Source organism: Streptopelia decaocto, assembly GCF_964273445.1.
Source record: "Streptopelia decaocto genome assembly, chromosome: 7".
Classification (NCBI taxonomy): domain Eukaryota; kingdom Metazoa; phylum Chordata; class Aves; order Columbiformes; family Columbidae; genus Streptopelia; species Streptopelia decaocto.
The window spans coordinates 9,008,108-9,031,405 of record NC_138661.1 but is presented as its reverse complement, the minus strand read 5'-3'; the positions used below and the strand labels follow the sequence as shown (position 1 = coordinate 9,031,405).

At 38.5% G+C, this 23,298-nt stretch overlaps 1 protein-coding gene across 2 annotated transcripts in view; it reads right to left on the bottom strand.

The window, feature by feature from the left end:
- Window positions 1-4,750: 4,750 nt before the first annotated feature.
- The window catches only part of JAG2 (jagged canonical Notch ligand 2), a gene marked incomplete at its 5' end in the record, with an annotated part of 72,052 nt that continues 53,504 nt past the window's right edge, over window positions 4,751-23,298 (bottom strand). For both annotated transcript variants that reach the window (XM_082058862.1, XM_082058863.1), the window contains 14 exons: window positions 4,751-7,066; window positions 9,969-10,125; window positions 11,150-11,281; window positions 11,729-11,974; window positions 13,640-13,755; window positions 13,950-14,063; window positions 16,274-16,359; window positions 17,383-17,410; window positions 18,424-18,540; window positions 19,469-19,582; window positions 19,950-20,063; window positions 21,355-21,468; window positions 22,037-22,201; window positions 22,722-22,872. In XM_082058862.1, coding sequence (XP_081914988.1) covers window positions 6,594-7,066; window positions 9,969-10,125; window positions 11,150-11,281; window positions 11,729-11,974; window positions 13,640-13,755; window positions 13,950-14,063; window positions 16,274-16,359; window positions 17,383-17,410; window positions 18,424-18,540; window positions 19,469-19,582; window positions 19,950-20,063; window positions 21,355-21,468; window positions 22,037-22,201; window positions 22,722-22,872 — 2,127 coding nt within the window. In that variant the 3' untranslated portion in view covers window positions 4,751-6,593. The remainder of the gene's footprint in view (window positions 7,067-9,968; window positions 10,126-11,149; window positions 11,282-11,728; window positions 11,975-13,639; window positions 13,756-13,949; window positions 14,064-16,273; window positions 16,360-17,382; window positions 17,411-18,423; window positions 18,541-19,468; window positions 19,583-19,949; window positions 20,064-21,354; window positions 21,469-22,036; window positions 22,202-22,721; window positions 22,873-23,298) is intronic.

The window sequence follows — 23,298 nt, the reverse complement described above, 5'->3', positions numbered from 1 at the left end:
GCCTGACAAGAATCCTCACATGCCGAACCAAGGCATGAAAGAACCACCTCCATTTCCTCATCAGTCTTGAAGCCAGCAGGGGCCAAAAAGTAACCAGCCCACCAGGGGCGGGCAAGAGAGGATTTGAATGAAGCGGAGCACAGTGCTGGCCTCTGTGGGGTGCCCATGCATCTGATGCTGTTGGGTTTGGTCATCCTCACTCAAAAGAGGCAGAGAATATTTTGGAAAGGCACAGAACTCATAAAGGAGAAACAGATGGAGATGTAGAACAACGTCTCTCTGCAAGTGGAGGGAGAACAGGCTGGGACTCTGAATCCTGAGACTTAGGGAAAGAGGGGTGTCTGCACTGTAAATGCCAGAATTTGTGGAGACGGCGGAGAGGGAACAACTGCTCACTCTATTCACATCACCTTATCAAGGATCAAGTTCACAACAAACAGAAGGAAGCACTTTTCCACCCAATTAATGGTGCAGTTGTGGAACTCAATACCACAGGATGCTGTGGAGGCCTAAAACACAAAACAGATGAGATGATGCCATGGAGAAGAAGTGCCTATCAAACATGCCTGGCTCAGGAAGCTGCTGAACTACTGATGGACAGAAGCTGGGTGGGTATGAGAAGGGCTCTCGCTGCAATTTGCTGCTTCCTTGCGCTTTGTCTAAGTATATTCCACTGGCCACTGCAGAACGCAGGATACTAGAATAGTTAGACCTTTGATCTGCACCAGGATGGCTGCTGGCTGAATCAACTTCCACCCACAGGTAGGACTTTGTTAATTAATAGATGGGGTTATACCCAGGGTTATGCCTCCAGGCAGATGGCTGAGCCTTCAAAGGACCTTACGTGTGCCGCTGCCACAGCAGTTTCCAAACCTGCTCCACAGCTCCCTGCTCAACCTTCTTTCATATCAGCAGGGCCAATCTGCTGCAGGAAGACGTCCGCTCCAACCCAAGCCTCCTTCAGATGGGTGGGAGAAAAGATAGGATGGCCACTAAGAAAGATCGACAAGTTAACAAGGATGAAAGATATGAATTTGGTGTGGTGGGTGGGTTTACTTTTTTTTTGACAGAACACTTGAAAGCAATAACCTCTCTTGGGAACCCATGGGCCATAAAGCAGGGTGACCCCCTAGTCAGTCTTGTATCCTTACATACTTGTCAGATTTAGACCTGCAAAGTGATCCTTCTGTCTTATCCACCACAGAAAAAAAAAAACAACCACCCTTAGTTTGGTTTTCAGAAAAGCACACATTCTTTGTCCCTTTGTACTTATAAAGAGTAATATGGATGGAATATCATTAATATGAACAAAAGCGTAATGCCTCCTAAACATTACCAGTTTAAGGTTCCCACTTTTTGTTTTGTTTTTGTATTTTTTGTTTGTTTGCTTTTGTTTTCCCACCTAGAAATTTTTGAAGCAGCTTTATTGCTACAGAAAGAAAATGAAGTTCCTCCTTCGAGTTTCTAAAGACCCAGTCATTCTTCACTCAAGCTCATTGATTTTCATATTCCTTGCATAAAGGTATTAGAAAGTGCCCTTTGAGAAGGACATGCTCCATCTGCATAGTTGTAGGAACAGGTTATAGGTACAAATGTGGGACTTGTCATTGGCCGCAAGAACCATCAAGATGGCATTACTCGATCTGCGGGAAATTACGTGCCTTGTGCAAATCACGTCTATTCTCTGCAAATAACCTGGATTTGTTCACTTTGAGGCAGGACAGTTGGGTCCGTGTCCAGCTCATTTGTAAGACTGGCTTAGTGCTATGAATAGACACTGCCCAGTTCCAGCTCTATTTCTTCTTGCTACAGAAGGAGTATATACGGTGTAAAAAGGAGATTCATACAAACCACCCAGATTTTACTGGCTTTTGCAAGGGAAAAGGTGACCCAATGGACTATGAAACCTAAACGATGCTTGCAGGAAAAAAAGCGATCCTATTTAAGAATATTACCTATGACATTGCAATCAGATGTTTATAAATGAAACAGACATTTACAATCAAGTGCATGAAGAAAAGATATTTTTGCTCTTCGACTAAATCCCTACCGTGCTGAAAGAAAACACTTGTAAAAGCAAAAACTTCCACATATCCATATAGAAGCATCTTGTGCATGAGAATGGGTGCTTTAAAATGGCTGAAAATGGAAAGGACTTAGTCATACCTCATTCCCGAGGGGACCTTTTGTTCCTTCACTGTTTTATAAACCTATTCTTTACTCCACCATCTGTGATGAATAACAAGAAGCAGCTCGTCAGGGACTGCTTTGCAGCCTTGAACAGAGCAAGTCTGAGATTCACATAATTTTTCCAAGGCAAGAGCAGGATTACTACAAAGAATGACTCAAACCCCTACTTTACTGTTGAGAAAAGAGAAAAGCAAAGCCAACCTCCACTGTCATCCCTCACACAGATCACAGCTGGACTGGCTAACAGACGGGATGCTACTGCCCAGGAAGGCTCAGAGGGTCCCTGAACTCTCCTTCAGGCTCATCCTTTCTCTGGTGCATCCAAAGGGCTGTAGTAGCCCCTCAGCACTCAACAAGAAGACAGGGAGAGACCGCACGTGTGACTGGACTGCATCAACCCAAATTCCTGTGTGAGGCAATTCCATGCTACCCCAATCCCTTATTGTCCAAGCTGCCTCAGAACTAGCATTACAACTTGTGTTCCCTGAGGCTTTCAGGGCAGTGACTAAAATGCCTTTCAACTTTCAGGTTGTTCCTGGAAAAGAGTATGGGGCAGCAGTGATTTTTTGCTATATGAACTAACTTTTCATCCAAACACAGTTTGATGTTGAGAGGACTAATTGAATGGCCTGAGAACAAAACAGGTAACAGGTTAGCATCAGATCCTGAAAAGAGCAGATATGAAAAAAATAATCTGGAATTACTCATTGCTTAGAAAAATCCCAAGGAAAAGCCCATTTACTAATTTTTCTCATTACACAATTGTAACAGATTTGATTCTGGAAGTAACACAGTACTTGGCACATGTGCACGGGCAAGAAGTTGCAATGTACGAGTTCAACATTTCATGTAAAAATAAGACAAAAAGAAACAGAACTACTGAATAAAATGATGTGGAACAAGTGGAGAAGGCACACAATTTCAGAGCAGCATAGAAATAAAATCTGTATGACACAGATAAAGGTTAAACTGGGCAAGTCAAAATGTTGACTTTCTGTTCATACTCCTCTTTTATTCATCTTGTTTCACATACCTCAGTCTACATAACTCGCCCTTGGTCATCTCATGAAGGTGGCATAAAATAATTCCTGGGTTTGGCAGACAAAGAGCACTACCGAGTTGAACAACTTGTTGGTGTTGGTTTTGTGAATCCTCAGGGGAACAAGTATCAGATGTGGTATCAGCCATCAGGGAACACCCTCAGCCTTTGCTTAGAACAGTGGGTGATGACCACTGTTGGGACCCTGCTACTTTATATATTACTTCAAATAAAATGAAGAAGTAGAAATGGCACCTTCAGGAGCAGTGAGCCAGCTCAATACAGCACAACAGAACAGCAACAGCATTACTCTATATGTACATAAAAATCAAATTCTCTTTTGCCTACAGCAGCAACACCCACCGCATTTATTTGTATTCATGGAAAGCCTCCAACCAGGAGCATTCTCTCAGCTATTTCAAGAAATACATTGTGACTATCAGAAATCACTCTCTGCACCAGATACTCAACAAATACTGTGGTCTCTGGGAGCACCGCATCTTTTAAAAACACCTTTTTCTATCCTGACACTGTCCTGAATGGTTATAGCATTGCTCCCCCAATTTCTGAGCAGCTACTGGCAACCACTAAGTTTCCCCAAGGCACCACAGAGCTGAATTTAGAAAGACATCACTGAAAAAGTGTTGGCTCCCTTGTCTCAGCATTGAATTTCCCATCTCCCATCAGCCTTTCATCAAGGGCAGGGGATGGTTGAAAAGTGGAAATCAAAGATAACAGTTGAATTTTATTATTTGAGAACTCAGAAACAGCTCTCACTTATCAAAATAAAAGACAAAAGTCCAAGGGAAAAAATACCACAGTAACTGTACAATAACTGGAACAAAACACTCTGCTAGGATCTAGAATTCTGCTTTGAAGGTTGATAGCTACAGGAAAAACGCAACTTTATATTCCATATTACTTTATGTAAGAGTTCACCTTCTAGTACAGAAAATAGTCTGTACAAAAGCCATTCAAATCAGCGTAACAAACAGGCATAGACCTACTAAACTGAAACTGGAGCAAGACAAGGTCTGAATGGCTGTAGAACAGAGGAGAAAGGTATTACTCAATCCAGCAAGAAAACGTCAAGCCCCTGCATGCTCAAACAGCCTCTTATCACCTGAGGAAGCAAAACGATGCTGCTTGACAAGCCTCTGCTCAGCACCCGGGAGGGAGCCACCTCAAACAAGGCACATCCTACACATGGTCAGCTAAAACCAGCCACGGTGCTCTGCAAAGAGGCAGCATAGGGAGAGTCCCAGTTTGGGTATGGAAGGTGTCCATGCCGCTGGACCAGCTGTGCGACACCAGCTCCTCCAGGAACCACTCATGGTGCCCCAGCGGACAGGGGACATCGACGATGAGCCGGCGTGGGGGGCATCAGCACCGGGATGCGGGAGGTATTGACACCGGGATGCTGGGGGCACTGGGATGTGGGGAGCACCGTGCACTGAATCTACGCTTTCACTCCTCATACTGTCAGAACTCCCAGCACTCAGAAAGCAAACACAATCTGAAGTATCTTACACACAATGAGGGAATCATTTTATTAGATTATGGAAGACAGCAGCATTACAGTACAAAAAGTTACAAGAGTAGCAGAAAAAAAGTGTTTTTGGTTTAAATACTCAGGATTATACTGGGGAACATGAGAAGGATAGTACCCTTTTCTAAACTAACTCCTAACCAGGTTATCAAAATAAGTTTTGAATATTTAGCACAAGTAAAAAAGTTACAACAAATATCATTATAAAATGCTTTAATAAATAGTTTCTTTTCTGAAAGGTTTTTTTTATTTCTTTTTTTTAAGAACATGTCAAACAAAAATGTACTAAAACAGAAGATCCTGCAAAGCAAATCCTGCGTTCCTGTATAAAATAACTAGTTTCAAAACATTCATGTTTACATTGTTCATGGGCCAGAGTTTATACTCTCAGACATCCGCTCCTCTCACTGGTAGGGTAGCTAGGTGTATGTAGTGTTATGCTTCTTCGGTAATTAAAATAAACTTAGTTTGCCCAAGTAATAGCAATAATAGAGCCTTAAAAAAAAAAAGCACGCATAAGCCTTCCATTACAAATAACCATTTCTAATGAGGTACTCTCATTTTCTGAGCTCACCAGCCTTTTTTCTTTAGAGCAAAAGATGAATAAAGCACAACAGAAACAAGATTGAGCAAAATATTGTTCCCTTCATTAGGCCTGTATTTAAACGCAAAAAAAAGTAATACCACATGTAATTAACATATTCACAAAAGAAAAAAAACAATGCCTCGCTATGTTGGTACTGTACAGTAGATGCACCCATTAGTGTTCTTGAGATGGGCTGAACGTGGGGATAAACAAACATTTCTGGATCTATTTACACGTAAGTGGTTATGTTCCGTAAATACAAATGACCAACAGATTGCTAACATTGATTGTATTAACATCATTTTCTAATCTGGACATAATACCAAAAAAAAGTCTTATAAACTGCCATAAAACCTCCTTTTCTGCAACATAAATTAAAAGGAATGACACGTAAAAAAAAAAGACCAAAATATTTAAGTTATTAAATCAAATATACAGAGTGATTCATTTAATATGTACATATTTACAAAAAAAGCACTTTCACTATTAGAAAATAAACTGTGTCAGTTGGGGAACCTAGAGTTCTCACAATTTTACTATATTGATATGGCAGTCTTTGACAGTTGCTATAGAAAAAGTTTAATCTCAAGGCACTTGTCACATGCTTCAATACTGCAATTCTAAAGGAATTTAACAGAAATTAAAAGGCCACTTTTAAACCACAGTTGAAAGATCTCTATATTTTCTTTTTGTTCCTATTACAAAGTGTGTAAGGCAAATTTGGAAAACATATTACAGAAGCTACTAACGTAACAAGTGCAGTGAGCTGCCATTAATAGAGATTCAAAGTCAAGAAAGCAGTTTAAAGTTCACACAATGTCCTCAACCAGGAGGTTTTAAAGCCACCATTAAATTAGAGCAAGCAATAAAAAGAAATACATTCTGTAAACAGTGTACAGTCTTTTGTAATAAACTTTACACATATTGAAAATACAACCTCTCCTCTGCCACACAGCGAGTGTATTATAAGTAAACTTTACAAAAATAGCAACTATCAAAGATTACTCACTTTTTTTCATCTGACAGTAATTGAATAATTTATACAAGGCTAAAGAAACAAAATAAATTTTATTTATTATTATTTTTATTTATTTTTTTTTTTTACGCAAAATAAAGAAACTATGAACATTTGACTCCAGATATTTTTAGTCCTTGATGCAAAGTGGAGATGTCAACTTTTCCCCTCCCCAGTAAGCACAGGCGCAGTCTGCCTACATTCCAAATACAGGTTAGTCTCTACTGCCTTCAAAGTTTGACGCATTCACATTTTTTACAGATCTGTTGTCCATTTTGCCTATTTGATGGGATTTCTTTACTGGACTGCTCTCTGATGTGTCAGGTGCCTTTGTCGGCAAAGGCTTTGTGAGTTTGTGAGAGAGGAATTTGTCCATTTCCTCATCTCTTTCCTCCTCTTCATCCTCCTCTTCCTCATACTCTACATACTCCTCTACTGCATCACAAGTCCTTTTTTGAGGAGATATGAAGTTCTTGCATTCATAACGAATGTCTTTGTTACTGTAAGATCTGTCTATAGGGTTTCGTATGGGATTTAAAGGCGCCCACTGGTTATTGGCACCCTCTTCTCTGGGAGGACGACTTCTCTCTCTCTCTTTTCTTCTCTTCCGAGTCCACCACACGCAGATGATTATACAAGTCAGCCACACAATGCTAAATACCACACAAAGAATTGGAACCAAGTAATCTAGAGGGCAAACAAAAAACAAAATAAAGCCCTGAGTTAACAAAACTAGATATATAGCACAAGAAAAGTATCCATAGATAACTATAGGTTAGACCTAGAAAGCTTTTCAGGAGAAAGGAAATAAGATGTCATTACAGAATGTGATAGCTGTCTGAACACACTAGTCCATCTAGAAATGCTCTTCGCTAGTTTAAAATACATTAGAGTTTTCTGTGCTTAAAGATAGGGGCTGAAATGCTACATCTGAGATGCTTTTTCCCGCTCCAACAGACAAACTGGTTATACAAGCAGCATCTCTTTCTCAAGCACCTAAGCTAAGCTGACCTAGAAAGCCTACAATGACTCTTACGGCAATAAATAAAATCTACCCTTGTAAGAGGCAGTCCCTCCAGAAGAAGTACTGGCACTTGCATCAGAAATATGTCGTGCATTTACTATCAAGAGTCCTTTACCATCAAGGCCATAGACATTTTTGTATCAACTATCTCAAAAGCATTCAGGTTAGACCTATGTAGCTAAATCCATCATGCATTCTTTAGGATGTTCCAGTTTCACTTCAGAGTAAAACACTAGAATATTGTCACTAGAGATAAGAGTCTTCAGTGCTCAATGAATCAACAAAAGGAGCTGAGACAATTGCTTGTCTCCACATTCCCAATCACAAACCCCACTAGTGCTCTCCCAGCCACACCAGCCCCAGATTACTTCTCTAGGAAACAATTCCTGAAAACGTTATGTATATTTGGACTTTTTTCCCGCCTCCTCAAGGGTTTTACTGCTAGGACAGAAAAACAACATTTTCATACTCTTCTTGATAAACAAGAATTCACATGTGTTAAGAGGCAGTAAGACATGAGGCGCTTTGCTTTTTGTAGAGACAGGAGGATTGCTCAAAATCTCTGCAGACAAATGCTGTCAACCTACAACAAACCTGTGATCCAAAAGTAAATTGCATCTCCAGTTTTAAGACAATTCATTAGAGAAAAACCTACACATGGCTGTATAAAAACAACTGACTGCTTCATACCACTGTCATTCATTCTAACACTGAAGTGTCTTCTGAACATATTGTTATGTGGAGGATGGAACATCCTCAAACATTTCCTTCTAGTAAAGCAGGATGAATAAACGGCAAACATGGTTGGCCTCAAGGTATCATATTTTAGCAGTTTTGGGAAGGAATGCACTTCTAGGGGTAACTGCTATTCTCATTTTTCATAAGTAATCTAATACTAAACCATTAAGGGGCAGGAGGAGGGGGAATACTGCAAGGAAAGAGGAGCTCTTCATACCAGCTTCTCCAAGATTAGAACAGAAAGCTTGTATTCTCATGACTGTCACATCTATTATTTAGTCCTACGACTGTGGATCCAAGTTAACTTAATAAAAGGTTATTATACAGAGAACTGTCTATATGGAGATGCCAAATATAGTTTTTCCTTAAAGCTAGAGGAAATTAATGAAGTGTCTAATGATCATCTCCATCTAGACACTTGAGTGTCCCACAGAAATGAGATTCTCACCACAGACAGGGCTTTACACCACATTTTGTGATAGGTTTCCACCTATCTCATTCAATTAAGGGGTAACAGTAACACAAACCAATTCAAAGGCCATGAAAGTCCAAGTACCAGTTTACTTCTTCAAAACAACTCCAGCTAAAGGACTATGGGGCAGTGGTCAATACTGAGCATCCATATTAAAATGAGGAGTCTGGAAACCATTCTCTAGCACTAGCTACAAGAGAAGTCAAAGTCTACCCACTTTCTTAGAAAATCTTTGAATCTTACTGAGGCGAGAGGCAAAGTAATCCCCACCCCTCTTGCCCTAGCATTTAACACATGATCAGAAGAGGGAGAGGCTGAGGTACATCGGAACTTCAGCTCGATTCTTTATAATTTATGCCACTTCTGTTCCAGACAAGAACAAAGCTGGTACACTCCTTCAGGAGAGCTGAGAAAATGGTACATTTGCCAAGGCTTTAACAGATGAAAGCCATTCCCTAAGAAGGGAAATGCAAGGGAAGTAGAACCACACAATTTACTAATCATCTGGACTACAGGTGGAAGATCTTCCAGAGTATTATGTTGAGGAGGTCTAAGAAAAAGTTGTGAGAGCCTCCTACCATTGTGAGGCTTCCACTTTGGGCTTAGTTGGACTGGAGCCTACCAGGGGTCTTCCACAAGACTCTCTCCTGCCTCTCCAAGGCAGGAACACAGGCATGCAAATCTTCAACTGCTTATTTTGGTGTAGCTCTTGGAGAGCCAATATTCAGAGATAAAGATCTCTCCAATCACATCACATCCTCATTAAGAGGAATGTTACATTTTAAACCAGCTGTGCACTGGTGAGAAACACATATTGAAAAAGAGAGAAGTGTTACATTATCATGGCCAAGATACATGAAAGATGCTAAACATCTTTAGCTCTTGTTAAATTAATTAATACATAAGCACTTCAGAAGAGACTTTATCAACACTGTGTGTCTTGCCCCTCCTCATATTTTCATTACCTTACAACCTCAGTTTCTACAGTGCAGCAGCATCAAAGGCTGAGGTTGGGTTAAAGTTAACGTAGGAGAATCAGCAAGGAACTGAACAGCACACGAGAAGAACTCGTGACCTTGTGAAAGGTGTGCTTAGACTGGAAAACGGGGTTGGAAGTCAAAGCCAAAACAGTGGCAAGGGTAGATGGGGGAATATTACACTAGGGATGAGGTTCAGTTTAAACTACAACAAGTACAGAAACCTGATTTTAAACCCACTTTCTCTTCAGTTAGTGATAGCAATTGAAGAAACAACCCAATGTATTGTTTTCCCCAACATGTCACAATAAGACAAGACTGACAGTAGGGGAACAGCAAATGCTTGCACACACAGAATGTATGCATTGAGAACCTTACCTGATGATGAATTCCCAACAACTATGGTCTCTACTTGGACTTCAGTTACTGCCAACATAACAGTGCTGTTTTGCCGCTTAGTGATTGCATTTACTATTGTATTAGCAGCGTTCTGTATGAGACTATTATCTTGTTCATCTCGATGTGGGACAAAAGACTAAAGGGAGTGAAGGAGAAAAATTTTAAAAAGTTACTACAATCACCTAATCATAGAAATCTACTTTTTAAAGGCAGCTACATCTTAATTGAGTTCACTGGGTTGAATTTACCTGACAGTAGTTACAAACAATACAAAGTTTACGGTAGCAACAGCACAGCTTGGTCTATCTGAACTGCAGATGCAATGCCAGACTTGGTGGGTAACACACCTACTTGCTAATCTAGCGTACCTCAAATAAGAGGCAGCTGACTTCCACATTACTTACACTGCTGAGCTAAACTTAGTCATAGTTTGGAGCACTTCAAGACATGTGGATTATCTAGATAGAAACTTGGACTAATAACAGTCTGCTCTATTTATACTCTACACTTTGCTTCCTGAATCATGGCTCAGCATGTTCTTTACAGTACTGGTAGAGGCAGACAGTCCAGCTTCTGCCTGGATAAACACTTCACTATGAACATTAATTCTTTACTTGGAAACTAAGCAATACACAAGCACCAAGTGACTGAGCTGTAAAGCCTCTCAAGCAAGTTTTTGAGCTCAGTAGAGCAACAGTTAGTTTCATCTACTTAACTTGCACCTTTTTCCACTTCCCATTTAGTGCTTATGTATTTAATGACCATCCTGAAGCAGCCATATTTTAAATGCATAGCAGAAGCTTCTTTACATCAAAAAGATCCAATCCAGCCACCTGCAACTGTATCTCCTTACTGAGAAGGTCAATCGCCCAGGATTTCCAACAGAACAGGTAGGCACTTGTTCACTACTTTGGGCCGGACTAGTCTTCAGAGTAATTTATCAGGAGATTGTTGCAGCCTTCTGTCATTAATGAAACCTGCAGTTTCAGCTATCTAGCATTATAGGAAATTGTGAGATCACAAACATTGCTTTGAAGTCAGGCTAAGCCACAGACTGCAGTATCTGCATTGAAGTGAAACAAGCTTAAACAACCTCTTCCCCAGCTCAAACTAATAAGAAAAGATTCTCCCATATATAATAATACAAGTCTCATACTTACAATAGCAACTTCCACTGCATTCTCTGTGGAGTAAGACAGATCACATAAAATTATCAGAGTTCTGTCCCTAGAAACAGTCTTAGTAGCTGGTAAATACCGAATTTCAGAACAGATATTTTCAGTTGTAGTGCCCTGTTAGAAGCAAGGGAGATGGTATGACTTTAGTTCAAGTAAAAGATAGTACATAAAAATAAAACTCTGAAAAGTTTTTGCAGTTACTGAGACCTGATAAAGGTGGCAAAGAGGACAGCAAGAAATGGCAGAAAAGTGAAGAGTAGGGTTTTGGAATGAAGGGTGAGAAACTGAGCTTGCGTGACTATCATAGGACAGTCTGAACAAATCTTGAAATTTAAGAAGATTCAGTTCTTTAAGATTTGAAAACCAAAATATTCAGTACAAACCCTAATTCTGCCCTGCCCTTTAGACAAAGCACAATTACTAGCAACCGGGGAGTCTAATAATAAAATTTGCAAGCTTAGGACAGCAAGAAGTCATATTAGAAATATTAATCTTCCATGCTCCGACATGGAATATATCCCTACATATATTGCCATACTTCATTAATAATTCTGTTCTCACCTGGGGAACTTTATCTCCATTAAAAATTAAAGTAATTCTAGCACAGTCATTGTCCAAGTATCCAGAATTAGGCAGACACTTGATATTGGCAGGTAGAGGTTCAGAAGCACTGCATTCGCCCCATTCCGTGCACGGTGGCTGGAAACATTTCATATACTTCTCCTGGCATTCTTGACCCATGGGACACTGGTTATTTGAATTATCCCAGTGTCTGTGTAACAAACAAGGTTTTTTCCCACACCACACCTAGAAATTAAAAAGAACAAAGTATCGTTACAGTTAATTGCTCTTATGCATCAAATCAAAATAAACAATTCACATAGGATGGTCATGATCTACTACTGACTATTAAAAAAAAAAAAAAACAAACACAAAAACAGATTTCAATACTGCTGTTGTCCCAGTACCAGATGGAGTTGCTCTTCCACAAAACAGGGACATTTTGTATAGACAAAAGAGTAAATACTGTAAAAAGACTACCCAAGACATCAGTGACCAGGCATATCTCCTTACAGGCTTACAGATTTGTGCCACAGAACTGAGTTACATAGAACTTCTAGCATTTATTTTAAACTAGTCATTTATGCTTCTGTAATCTAGAAACACCTTCACAATGATTAATTTCTCTTCAATATTTACACTGAAATCCTTGCCACAGAATGCTAAAGGTGTTAAGAGCTGATGCACGTTTGTGATAAGAACCATTCACTTCAACCATTCTCCCAAAAGAAAACAGTATGCTGATGCCTCAAGTGCAACAAGCTTCCAAGAACAGCTCAATTTCATGGTGGACCCTTTAAGATTCTATATAATACTACACAGCTATTGGTTTAGGAATTTATGGATTTCTTAAACCACAGTTGTCAGCAAGAAATAATTTTGTTCACTTATGCATAAAAGAACCAAACACCATATACAGTTAAGTTGCATTTACTGCACCACCATTTTTGAGATTCTAGTTATCATCATGCACTGTTATCTTTTGAAGACATTTCAAACTTGAAACCGTAACACCATAAAGGGTCTAAAAAGTGCACTTCTAAGTGAGTAAGTGCAAGAATAAGTTATTTCTTTGCCTACAGTACCTACCTAGCTAAACAAAGTAAGATTAAGGCTGCATAGATTAAGATAACCAAGAGGTTTTTTAAGTGGTACTTCCAGTGAAATGTGGGAGACAGACTGCAGTGTGAGGCAATATTTTTAGTAATATTAGTGCCCATCTGAAGCCACCCACCTCGCCCTACAGCTTGTAAGGAGCATTGATCTTGTCCCTCGCCAGCTGTGATCTAGAGCCACACAGGTAACACAAATTCACTGAGAAATTATATCTTGGAAGGGCTGAAAGGCCTGGTGGACATACATTAGCATGTTCAACCTGTATTTAGGCTAGTCCTATTTTTAATAGGTCACAACCACCAGGATATAGTCCATAATAAATATATAAAGGTTGTAGTTTGACAATTCGTGAACATACTGAAAGGCAACACAAAATGGTAATTATTACCCACTGAAGAATCTTTTCTTCCTACATATCCTTTACTTTGGAACTGATGTTTCACAAAATTAGGAGCTCTAAAACTCTGTTTGCAAAACTTTGGCAGAGTGATTTATCTATCCTTCCAAGGATCATTATGTCATCCCAGTTCATGTTTCCTTTTCTGCAGAAAGTGCCTGCCTGCTTCTAGAGAGCTTGTTCTAGCAGGTAGAGAGCAGCACAATAGCTTAGGATTATAAAGACAATCCTTAAGTATTTTTTTAAGGAAGTGATTAGGCTTCTTTTTTCTAAACAAAAGGCAGTTTGAGGGAGACCTATGCAAGAGTCTAGATGGAAAAAAAACAAAGATTAACTTGTGCATGAAGAACAATAAGCTTCAGTCAGAAGGATTTAAGAAAATAGGTCAAAATGCCTACCTTGGTGCAGTCAATACGACCATCCAAACAGTGGCAGTGGTTGCATTCTTGATCCCACCTGCTGCCATGGGGAAAGGTAATTCCTTTAAGCCAGCAAGGCTTTCCAATTCCAATCACTAAGAAAAAAAAGCACATTCAGACACTTCAACTCTTCAAATTACCGAAGCTATACAAATTTAAATAAAAAACTACTAGCTACATCATCAAAACTACTAGCTACATCATGTGTGACCTTACATATCAAAACTATACTGGTTACATTGTACACTAGTGATTTTTGGGTAAAAGTTCACAGAAGATATAGAAATACCTTCTTGGCACCTAGGACCAATTCTTCCAGGGGGACAAGTGCATCGGTATCCATTTATTTCATCTATACAAGTGGCACCATATCCACACGGGGAAGACTGGCATTCATCAATATCTAGACAGAAAATAGATAAAACTCAGTAGCAGGAACATAAAACACTGTCATTAACATTTAAGATGTAATCTGACAATATCTGCTTTTCTAGTAAGAAATGGACAGTTTGGCTTTAGAATTAATTTCCTAATTGGACAGTTCTATCATTTCAGCAGTAACCTCTAACGTATTTCTCATAATTGCACCCTAACTGAAGTACTGGTGATCAAAGAAGTGGTCAAATGTTGACTCATCTCACAGAGCAGAGGTGTTGGACAGCTGAGGGTGGTAATTCAGCTATAGAACTCAAGTCCCACATCCTGTTCTGGTGCTAATTTAAGACATTTAGGCTTCCTAGAAAAGCACATGCTTTCAGGAAGTTATCAGAGTGCAAGAACTGAACAATTAATTTGCTCAACAGTACTAGAGAAAAGTGACTTACTGTGATACAATTTGCCATAAGGAAGAAGAGCAATAGCTTAGTTTGTCACAAACGTTTGATGTAACTTAAATAAGCTCAAAAAACAGTGAGTAGATGAATCTAGTACATACACAGCACAAAAACCTCTCGAAAGAACAACCTTGAAGGATTCAAAGACTTAGGCATAGAAGTCTATTGAAAAAGGCAAGAGCACAGTCCATTCAGATGCACAACAACATATTATTTGTTATCCTGGGGAAGTGACCAAAGGCAACAGAAACCAACCTGCCAAGTTGTGAGCCATGGGCAACAACTGCTTCATTTTCAACCTAACTATCCTCTTTCAAAGCATCTTTCAAAAGCTCTCCTGCCATTGAAAATGAGTGCCCACTCCAATCCCTCAGAAAAACTGTTTAAACACCAATCCCTGACTGATGCACAGTATCAGCTCATCTTCTCCACTTAAAGAACAAAACTTAGAAAGTGAATGTGATAAATAGTAGTTGTGAGACTGTCACCCATGTGGGCAATAGAAAATGCCAAAAGGATGTTGAAGGGCTTTTGGTTTTACTCTAGCTTCCTTCAAAAGTGCTCTAAGACGAAGTTTTATGCAAATACAGAAGTATCTAAAATACTACAGGGCTGAACTACTATTTCCTCCTCTCTTCAAGCTACATTGGTGTAAGATTTTTCCATTCTCTACATGCTGAGAAAAGTGACTTAACTCTCTCTCTGTTATCAGCAGAGCTGAGTTTTTGTCCGAGCTACTCCCATTGTCTATATCAGTCTAAACAAGGAAAAAAGAAGTCTGCAGTCCTATCACAAATGCACAGTATTTGCCTTTGTCTCCTAACAGTCCTCTCTGCATTTCTTGTCTGGAAAAGGAGAATTCAATATCCCTCACTGCATGTCTGGATCTAGATACAGGATTACCTGCCATCCCTGGTTCTATATCCAGAGATCACAAAGCTGACGCTACCACAAGTGCTACAGTCACTGACTAGAGGTGTTGGCTCATTTACTGTTGCCAGGCTGAGGAAGAAATCTCAACTTGAAAGCAGATCACCATACTGATGGAGTGAAAAGACAAAGTGCAATGGCCTTGAGGCTGCAAAAGACTCAAAGTCTGATCTTCCAAAGAGGGAGAAATAAAATCAGGAAAAAATAAGGTACCACATTCAAGTCAAAATGCTAAGATTCCATTAAAAACAACAACAACAAAAAAACCACAAAACAAACCAAACACACAAAAACAAAACTACTCTTCTACAACACATCAATGCAGTTTTAGGGTCTTTTCAGTTTCTATCCTTCAGGATAATTGCAGTGTAACAGGTTTGTTTCATAGCTTTGAAAGACATTTATCATAGTTCTCTATGCTATTCACATGCTGGCACTGCACCTCTGATGTTTTTGTTCTCATTTGTGATGTCTCAGTAGCTTTCTGTTTCTAATGCTAAACACTCAGTTATAAAAGCAATCTTTAAGTTGTTTATCAAGAAAAATATTTAAAACTTAATAGAATTCTATGAAGCCAGCAGCCCAGAACCTTCAGAAATGTCTGAAAAATCCAACAACCAAGTCTTTGAGTATAATTTAAGCCAACTCACTTCAGTTCCACATAATGAAACAAAGAGAAGAACATAAATTGCCATTATTTAAAAGGTATCACTACCCAGCTGACTGACAGGTGGCTTCTGTTTCATTATTTGGAATTCAGCTAACCAAATGCAAAAATGGTCACAGTGTGTTCTGACTTGTGCATCAGAATGGTACAACCTTTCTGGTCTTTACCCACACAGGTACTTACTAATTCTGCAGTCAGGACCAGCAAAGCCAGGTGCACATTCACATCGAAACCAGTTCACACCATCAACGCAGATGCCTCCGTTGTAACTGCAAAAATAACAAACCCATCATTACAACGAGAGTTCTCAGGATAGATTCACTAGTCTAAAGATGAGTAAAAACCACAGGTCTTGCACAGTGTGTTCTCATGCAAATTTCTGTTGTCTCTGCTCATGGTACTTTCTCACTATTCAACAATGCAGAATTAAAAAGTGCTTGCTAATTCATAATATGAGTCTACTTAATAACACATCTACGCTGTTTCATTGGTCTCTAATTAAAGCTTTGTTAATTAAACCCTGTGCTGCTTTTTCGGGGGATGATCTGCTCCCACCAGAGAAGGTGTACTGTTAAGATAAACAAAATTGCTTAGTAAGTCACCTGTTAAAACAGCAACATACTACACAAGTGTGCGCATGTGTGGGGAACTGTATCAACAGAACTCAAGGAGATAAAGCAGCACTGTAAAGTGAATACGGAGAAAGCCAACTCTTTTGCAAGGCGTGTTTTTAATATACGAACTACAGGTTATTGCATCAAAATGGAAAACAGAGAAAGATAAGGTAGATAGTTTGCTTCATACACCTCTCAGTATTTTTCCCCTTCAACCATAAGTATCAACCTCTATTTTGAATACTCCCATTGTATCTTCCAAAAAATTATTTTTGTTTTTAAAACTGATTTATACATAGTATTTGATCCAACAGGGCATTTTTATATTATCTAAAATTATTTACTGTAAACTAACAGATTTCAATTTCTCATTTTTTATCCTAAAATTCAATCATAGATGCCAATTCATATCACAATAATTCACTAGTCAGTTCTGGCACAAAGATTACACTAACATACTTTTATCTGTTCATATATGAATCAACTCAGGATTGTTTTATGGTCTTTGTTGCTATCAAGAAATAGGTAAGGCATACAAAAAAAGTTGTTTTAAGATTTTTAAGGAGGCTGGCTTTAATTACTTTATGGTATAATTAGTTCTAATCTCGAATGGAAATCCATATTTCTGTGCTCACTTTCAATTCACGATAGGTACAGAACGGGAGTCTGCATACTTACCATGGGTGAGGGTTGCAGTCATTGGTATCTGTAGAAAAAGAAATAGAGTTTAGTGTAACCAGTGGCACATTTATTTTCTAATGTGTAATATTATAGTTCAAGAGACATTATATTTGATAAGGAAAGAAAAATAATACAGAACTCAACATTTTCTTCCACACTTGCAAAAAAAGTTCAATTACACCTAACACACCAAAGAAATACCTTAAATTTTATTAATATACTGACAAATGCAATATTTACAAATTCAGTGTATTTTGATACATCAACAGCACAGACTGAGATGCAGCATGATGGCAACATAACAGAATGAAGACAGGGTATTGCCTGCATTGGTGGTGGATAATGCAACCAGGCTCTAAAAGCTTTCTCAAGGATTACTACTACTTTGGCACTTCATATGTATACATGCAACTAGCCAGATTTCATAAATCTTTCCCATTATAAATGACGCTGAATTATTTGTTAGCATTTATACTAGCACTGTCAGCTTTAGAACAGCTAATTAAGTCATACATCAATACAACAGTAATTTCACAGTAGATTTAGAGTTAAAAACGGAGCTCAAATTTAGATATGTTTTTTTCCTCTGCCTTACACCATGGGTATAAAATAAAAAAAATAAATCAAAGCTGCAGGCTTTACTCCACCTAACCAATTCATTGTATTGGTACGTCAAATTAGTTAACTCTATCCTCAGAGAAAATAATGGAATATACACTACTGCCTGCCTTTCCACATACTTTTCATTATTAAAGTATTTCTATGAGGGTTTTTTGTTTTGCCCTGCACATGTTCATAAATAATATATTTCTATAGAAGGTTGAAAGTCTTATTTTGGTAGAGACTAGGTACAAAAAAAACATGGCAAGCTCCTCAAGCTGCTCAAGCATCGTTTTCTTTATCTACCTCCCACCCTGAATGATTCAGATATTTTGGCATAGGAACTCTATAAACTTGTTGTGTTTCAGTTAATAGTTCTGTGACAGACACTCCTAATATCCCAGGGTAATGCAGGGGAAGGAAGGAGAAAAACCTTACTCTGTGTGCATGTACGTCCTTCCCATCCTTCTTTGCAGATACAAGAAAAGGAATCTCCACTGCCAACACATGTTCCACCATTCATGCAAGGGTTTGGAATACAGCTGCTGTTTTTAGCTTTAAAAACAGAAAAGGTCTCTATTTAGCACAGAAAACAAAGTATTTATCATCTGAATATGTCAATATCACAATCATGAATAGCACTTAAATCAACAGCGTGAGACTTCCAAGAAGGCCAAGAGACTCCAAAAATAGTCACATCGCACGATATAGTCTCTCACCTACCTTCCCCATCAGCCCAATTCAATTGTTTGAATCACAAAGTTTTATTTAAAAAAAAGAAATATCTACATTTTTCCTATCTTTGTAAGCATACTTCAAATACTGCTAAATTCCTACTTTGGCAGTGAGTTACCCAGGTCATGAGGTGTACTTCATAATAAACCACTAGTTATTCCAAGTTCAGCTTTTGATTAAATGCTGCAATTGTATCTAAAAAGTAGAAAAACTAGACTAAATTACCTTCATCCAACTTCTTGGTTGTAAATGGAAGCTTCATAGTTAGAAAAATGTACCATGAAGATTACATTAAATCCCCAAAAAGATCAAGAGTAGCTCCCTACAGTAGGTAGTAACCCTGCAAATCTCCCCTAGGAAGAACCACTTCAGTTTTCCTGAGTATGTCTGCTCATACACCTCTCAATCACAAAATTAATCACATCATGAACCTTCAAGCAACACGCCAGGGGGATAAGTTCCCAAGAAAACTCTGCAGAGACTAACAAGACAACAGAAGACCAAAGTGTTCCAAATCTGCTTAGGAGAAGCTACCCAAGAGCATGTAAGCAGCCTGCAGAGAAAAATCTCACAAAAACTCAGTATCATTTCAGGTAAGTAGAAGAAATTATTCTAAACTTCAGTCACTAGCCACCTGGAACAGCTTTGAACTAGCCAGCTGGAAGAACAGCGTGCCTGTTTACTAAACAGCTAAGTATTATTTAAACACTTCTCTACTTCTGGCTGTATCTGTAGACAACAAACTTACCAGTGTTGCAAGTACTTCCTATCCATTCTGGAGGACACGAACAGCGGAATGTATCTCCATCATCATAGCATGTTCCACCATTGCTACAAGTATTTGCATCACATTGGTATTCACCTATACATCACAATAAAACAGTTTTAATTTCTATTGGGCTTGCTAAATTTTAAGACCAGGTACTTTTTTATCACAAAATTACTATTTAAACGCAACAGTACTAGAAATGCATAGTTCCACTTGCTGTATTACAGTAAGCAACAAAAGCAATGGAATGTAAGGGCATCTCTTACAACACTATTGCACTACATGAAGGAATAATTTTTTAAATGTTCCATTTTGTTGCTGGGAAACTGGGAGAGGTAATGAAAATATGCCTATTATTTCACTGCAATTGTGTTATTTTAAATTTCAGGAACTCTAGCCTCATGAGAAGAAAGTAAACAAAACTTTGGGTAAACTAAAGATCAAAGTAAAGAACACTTACGTGAATGGCAAGTTTTGCCTTTCCAGTCATTCTTACACTCACAATAGAAGTCATTTACCAAATCAATGCATCGGCCACCATTGTGACATGGGTTAGGAGAACAGTCATTGAAATCTAGAGAAAGAGTTATTCAAATTAGATTATCTAGCCTAGCCAAGCCCATGAGAAAGTATAAAATAGTTCTTTATAAAGGAAATAAATTGTATACTACTTAGGAAGACAGTGTTCTTAACTGTTACGTAAGACAAAACTTTCTAGTAGGGACCAACAATGTTCTGAGAAGAATCCCCAACTCAGGACATCCACATGAGACAGTCAAGGCTCCCTCTCCTGCTTTATGTCTCAAAACACAGAGTTAAAGCCTTCAGATGTCTTAACCATATATATACACATACATTTAGTGCCAGAGTTAAGTTATGGTTGAGACTTGATGACCTTGAGTCTCTCTTCCAACCAAAATGATTCTATGATTCTATCTATATGTGTGTACACCCATTAAACATATACCTAAACATATATGAATTTTAGAGAAAACTCTTTCTACTGGATACAAACATTTTAACAGCTATAACAATATTCCAGACTGAACTTCATCTAGGCCACACAAAAAGCACTTTTGACAGTGACAGATGCCAAAGGCTTCTCAATCTTTATTTCACATCTTAATTGGTGCATGTCCTGTAATAAGTCTCAAAGTCCTCGCCGTCACATTTTAGAATGAGCTTCATTCAGAGTAGAAAAAGAACCAACTGCAGTTTCCTCTAAGGTAACTTAACCATGAACTAGCCTAGTACACTTCTTTGTCAGCTAAAGCCCAACATGTCTCAAGCCAAGGCAGCAAGAGTAAAGAGCTGCTCCCACTGAATCCAGAATACCAAACACCGATGAGTATAAATTCAGGCTTCAGCAGTTCTTTCCTTACTAAAGAAACAGATATTAAATTTACAAATTCCTTCAATAAGGCAGAAGAACGTTACAACTTGCACTGGCTTAAAGCTAAAAGCTTTTCAAGTTTGACAACTACTATGTATGAGTAGATTTGTTAAGGGACAAACGTACAGTAACTACACTAAGAAATACATATAGCAATAAAAGCTACATGACGAGTAGATTCCCAAACAAGGTATATTCACTTTTGCTTCTCCTCAGCAGAAAAATAAGTTCTCTCCTCCCGAGATATGCGCTATACTACACCAAAGAATTTGACTACGGTCCTATTAAAGCAACTAAGTCTCCAGAGCTGCTACACAAAAATCTTCTTGAAAATACTTCTGCAAACACCACTCGGTAGAGTGTGATGATAAAACAGAGAAACTACCCCATTATTTTTAACCACACACCAACCATCACTAACTATTACAACAAAGCTGCAATATTTCACCCTGCAACACTTAGTAGTACTCACTTGTGTCACACAATTCTCCTTCCCAGCCACTTGAGCAGAAACATCTAAATGAATCAACTTCATCGATGCATGTCCCACCATTCTTGCAAGGTTTCCCCAGACAATCATTGATATCTATAACAAAAAGTCAACAATTATTGCTCAAGGCTGTCCTCATCTACCTAGAGGAGTGATCTACACTTGTGTCTCTAGAAAAGCAGCGCAAAGTTATATTCCATTTGTACATATGTCAGAACAGCTCAAACATCAGTTTTCAAGCCTGGTAAGGTTTCTAGATGCATTCTCTCACATATACCAAGTCAAACCACAGCATTAAGTTTACCTGGCATAAATATCCATGTGTTAAAAAAAAAAACCAACACCCAAACACCCAGAACAGCAATACACATGCTCCTAAACCATGCTGTCAATGTGTCTGTCCCTTCTTTATCATTCCCATGTTGGAGTAATCCATGGCTTCTTGTAAGACTGTACATAGAAGTAGCAGGTACAGACATTCACACTGAAGCTGGAAGTGCGAACCACTACAAAGACAACTGTTACCACAAGAAACTGGATTTCGAGCAGTTCACCTGCAACAATGCTCTACGCAACTTAAAATAAAACTTTCAGGTTTTAATAATGTTGTAAAGCTTCGAAACAGAAACTTTAAGAAAATAATTTAGAAGAAACTCCTACTTACTTTCATGACAGTATATTCCAGTAAAACCTCTTTCACAGGCACAAGTAAAATTCCCTCCTGGCTGACTGATACACCGTCCATGAGGCCCACAAACATTAGATGAAATGAAACGGATTCCTTCTTGGGTAGCATTAGTGAAGACTTCTATTGTACAGCTGTCTATTACTAAGAATGAGAAGTATATCAGACTAATAATCTGCATCACCAGTTTTTTGTTTTAAAAAAGTTATCCAGAAATTAAGGCTAATCACAATTTAAAAGTTACATTGACTACCCTGTTTCCCCCAAATAAGACAGGTTCTTATATTTTTGCTCCAAAACTTGTTACTTTTTTACATGTATAACTGCCTGAACACTATTTAAATTGATTTTTTTAATGAACTGTAACTAAGGCTTATTTTTGGAGTAGGGCTTATATTTCAAGCATCCTCAAAAAAACCTGAAAAATCATGTAGGTTTTATTTTGGGGGTAGGTCTTATTTTTGGGGAAATGGTATAAGTTACCCTCCACTTCTTTATAAATAAGGATTGTTACGAGCATTTCTTCTCACTGTCTCACTATTTCATAAAGTCCAAGTGAGTATAATAAAAGTGTCTCTGCATTATGCTATTCTCAGAAGTACTACTTTTCACTTTTAATGTACCACCAGCACGTTAAGAGAAGTTCCTGGACAACAGCAGGTACCTTTACAAGAATTGTTCTTGCAGTGGTCCTTGAGATGAGAACAATTCTTTCCATCATAGTCATCAGGGCAGGCACAGTAATAATCTCCTCCCAGATCATAGCATTTAGCCCCATTCTGGCAAGGGTTAGGTTCACAGAAATCAATATCCATCTGTAAGAAAGACCATAGTTAGCAGCAGCTGCTTCATTTCCCTGGAGTAAGCAGCATTATCTCTGTTGCCAAAGACACAGATGAAGCTAATGTACAACGAACCTCAAGTTTTAAAAAGGTTTATGAATCATACATATTACATTCCATACTGCAACACAGACAAACTTCAGGTTACTTTAGCCAATCCTAACACAGAGCATTTCTGATACTGCTAAAAGCTATTCCTTTGCAGGAGGCTAAATAAGCACATTTGCAATAGTTAGCAAAGAACAAGCCATTAAGAGATTCTTACTGTGACTATTCTGGATCATTTTAAGTCACTTCTCTGTCCTTCACACCCACATACTAAGTAGTTGCACTGCAAGTTAAATACCGGTGCACTTTTTACCATTGTGTCTCCAAGACACTTAAAATACACAGAACTTT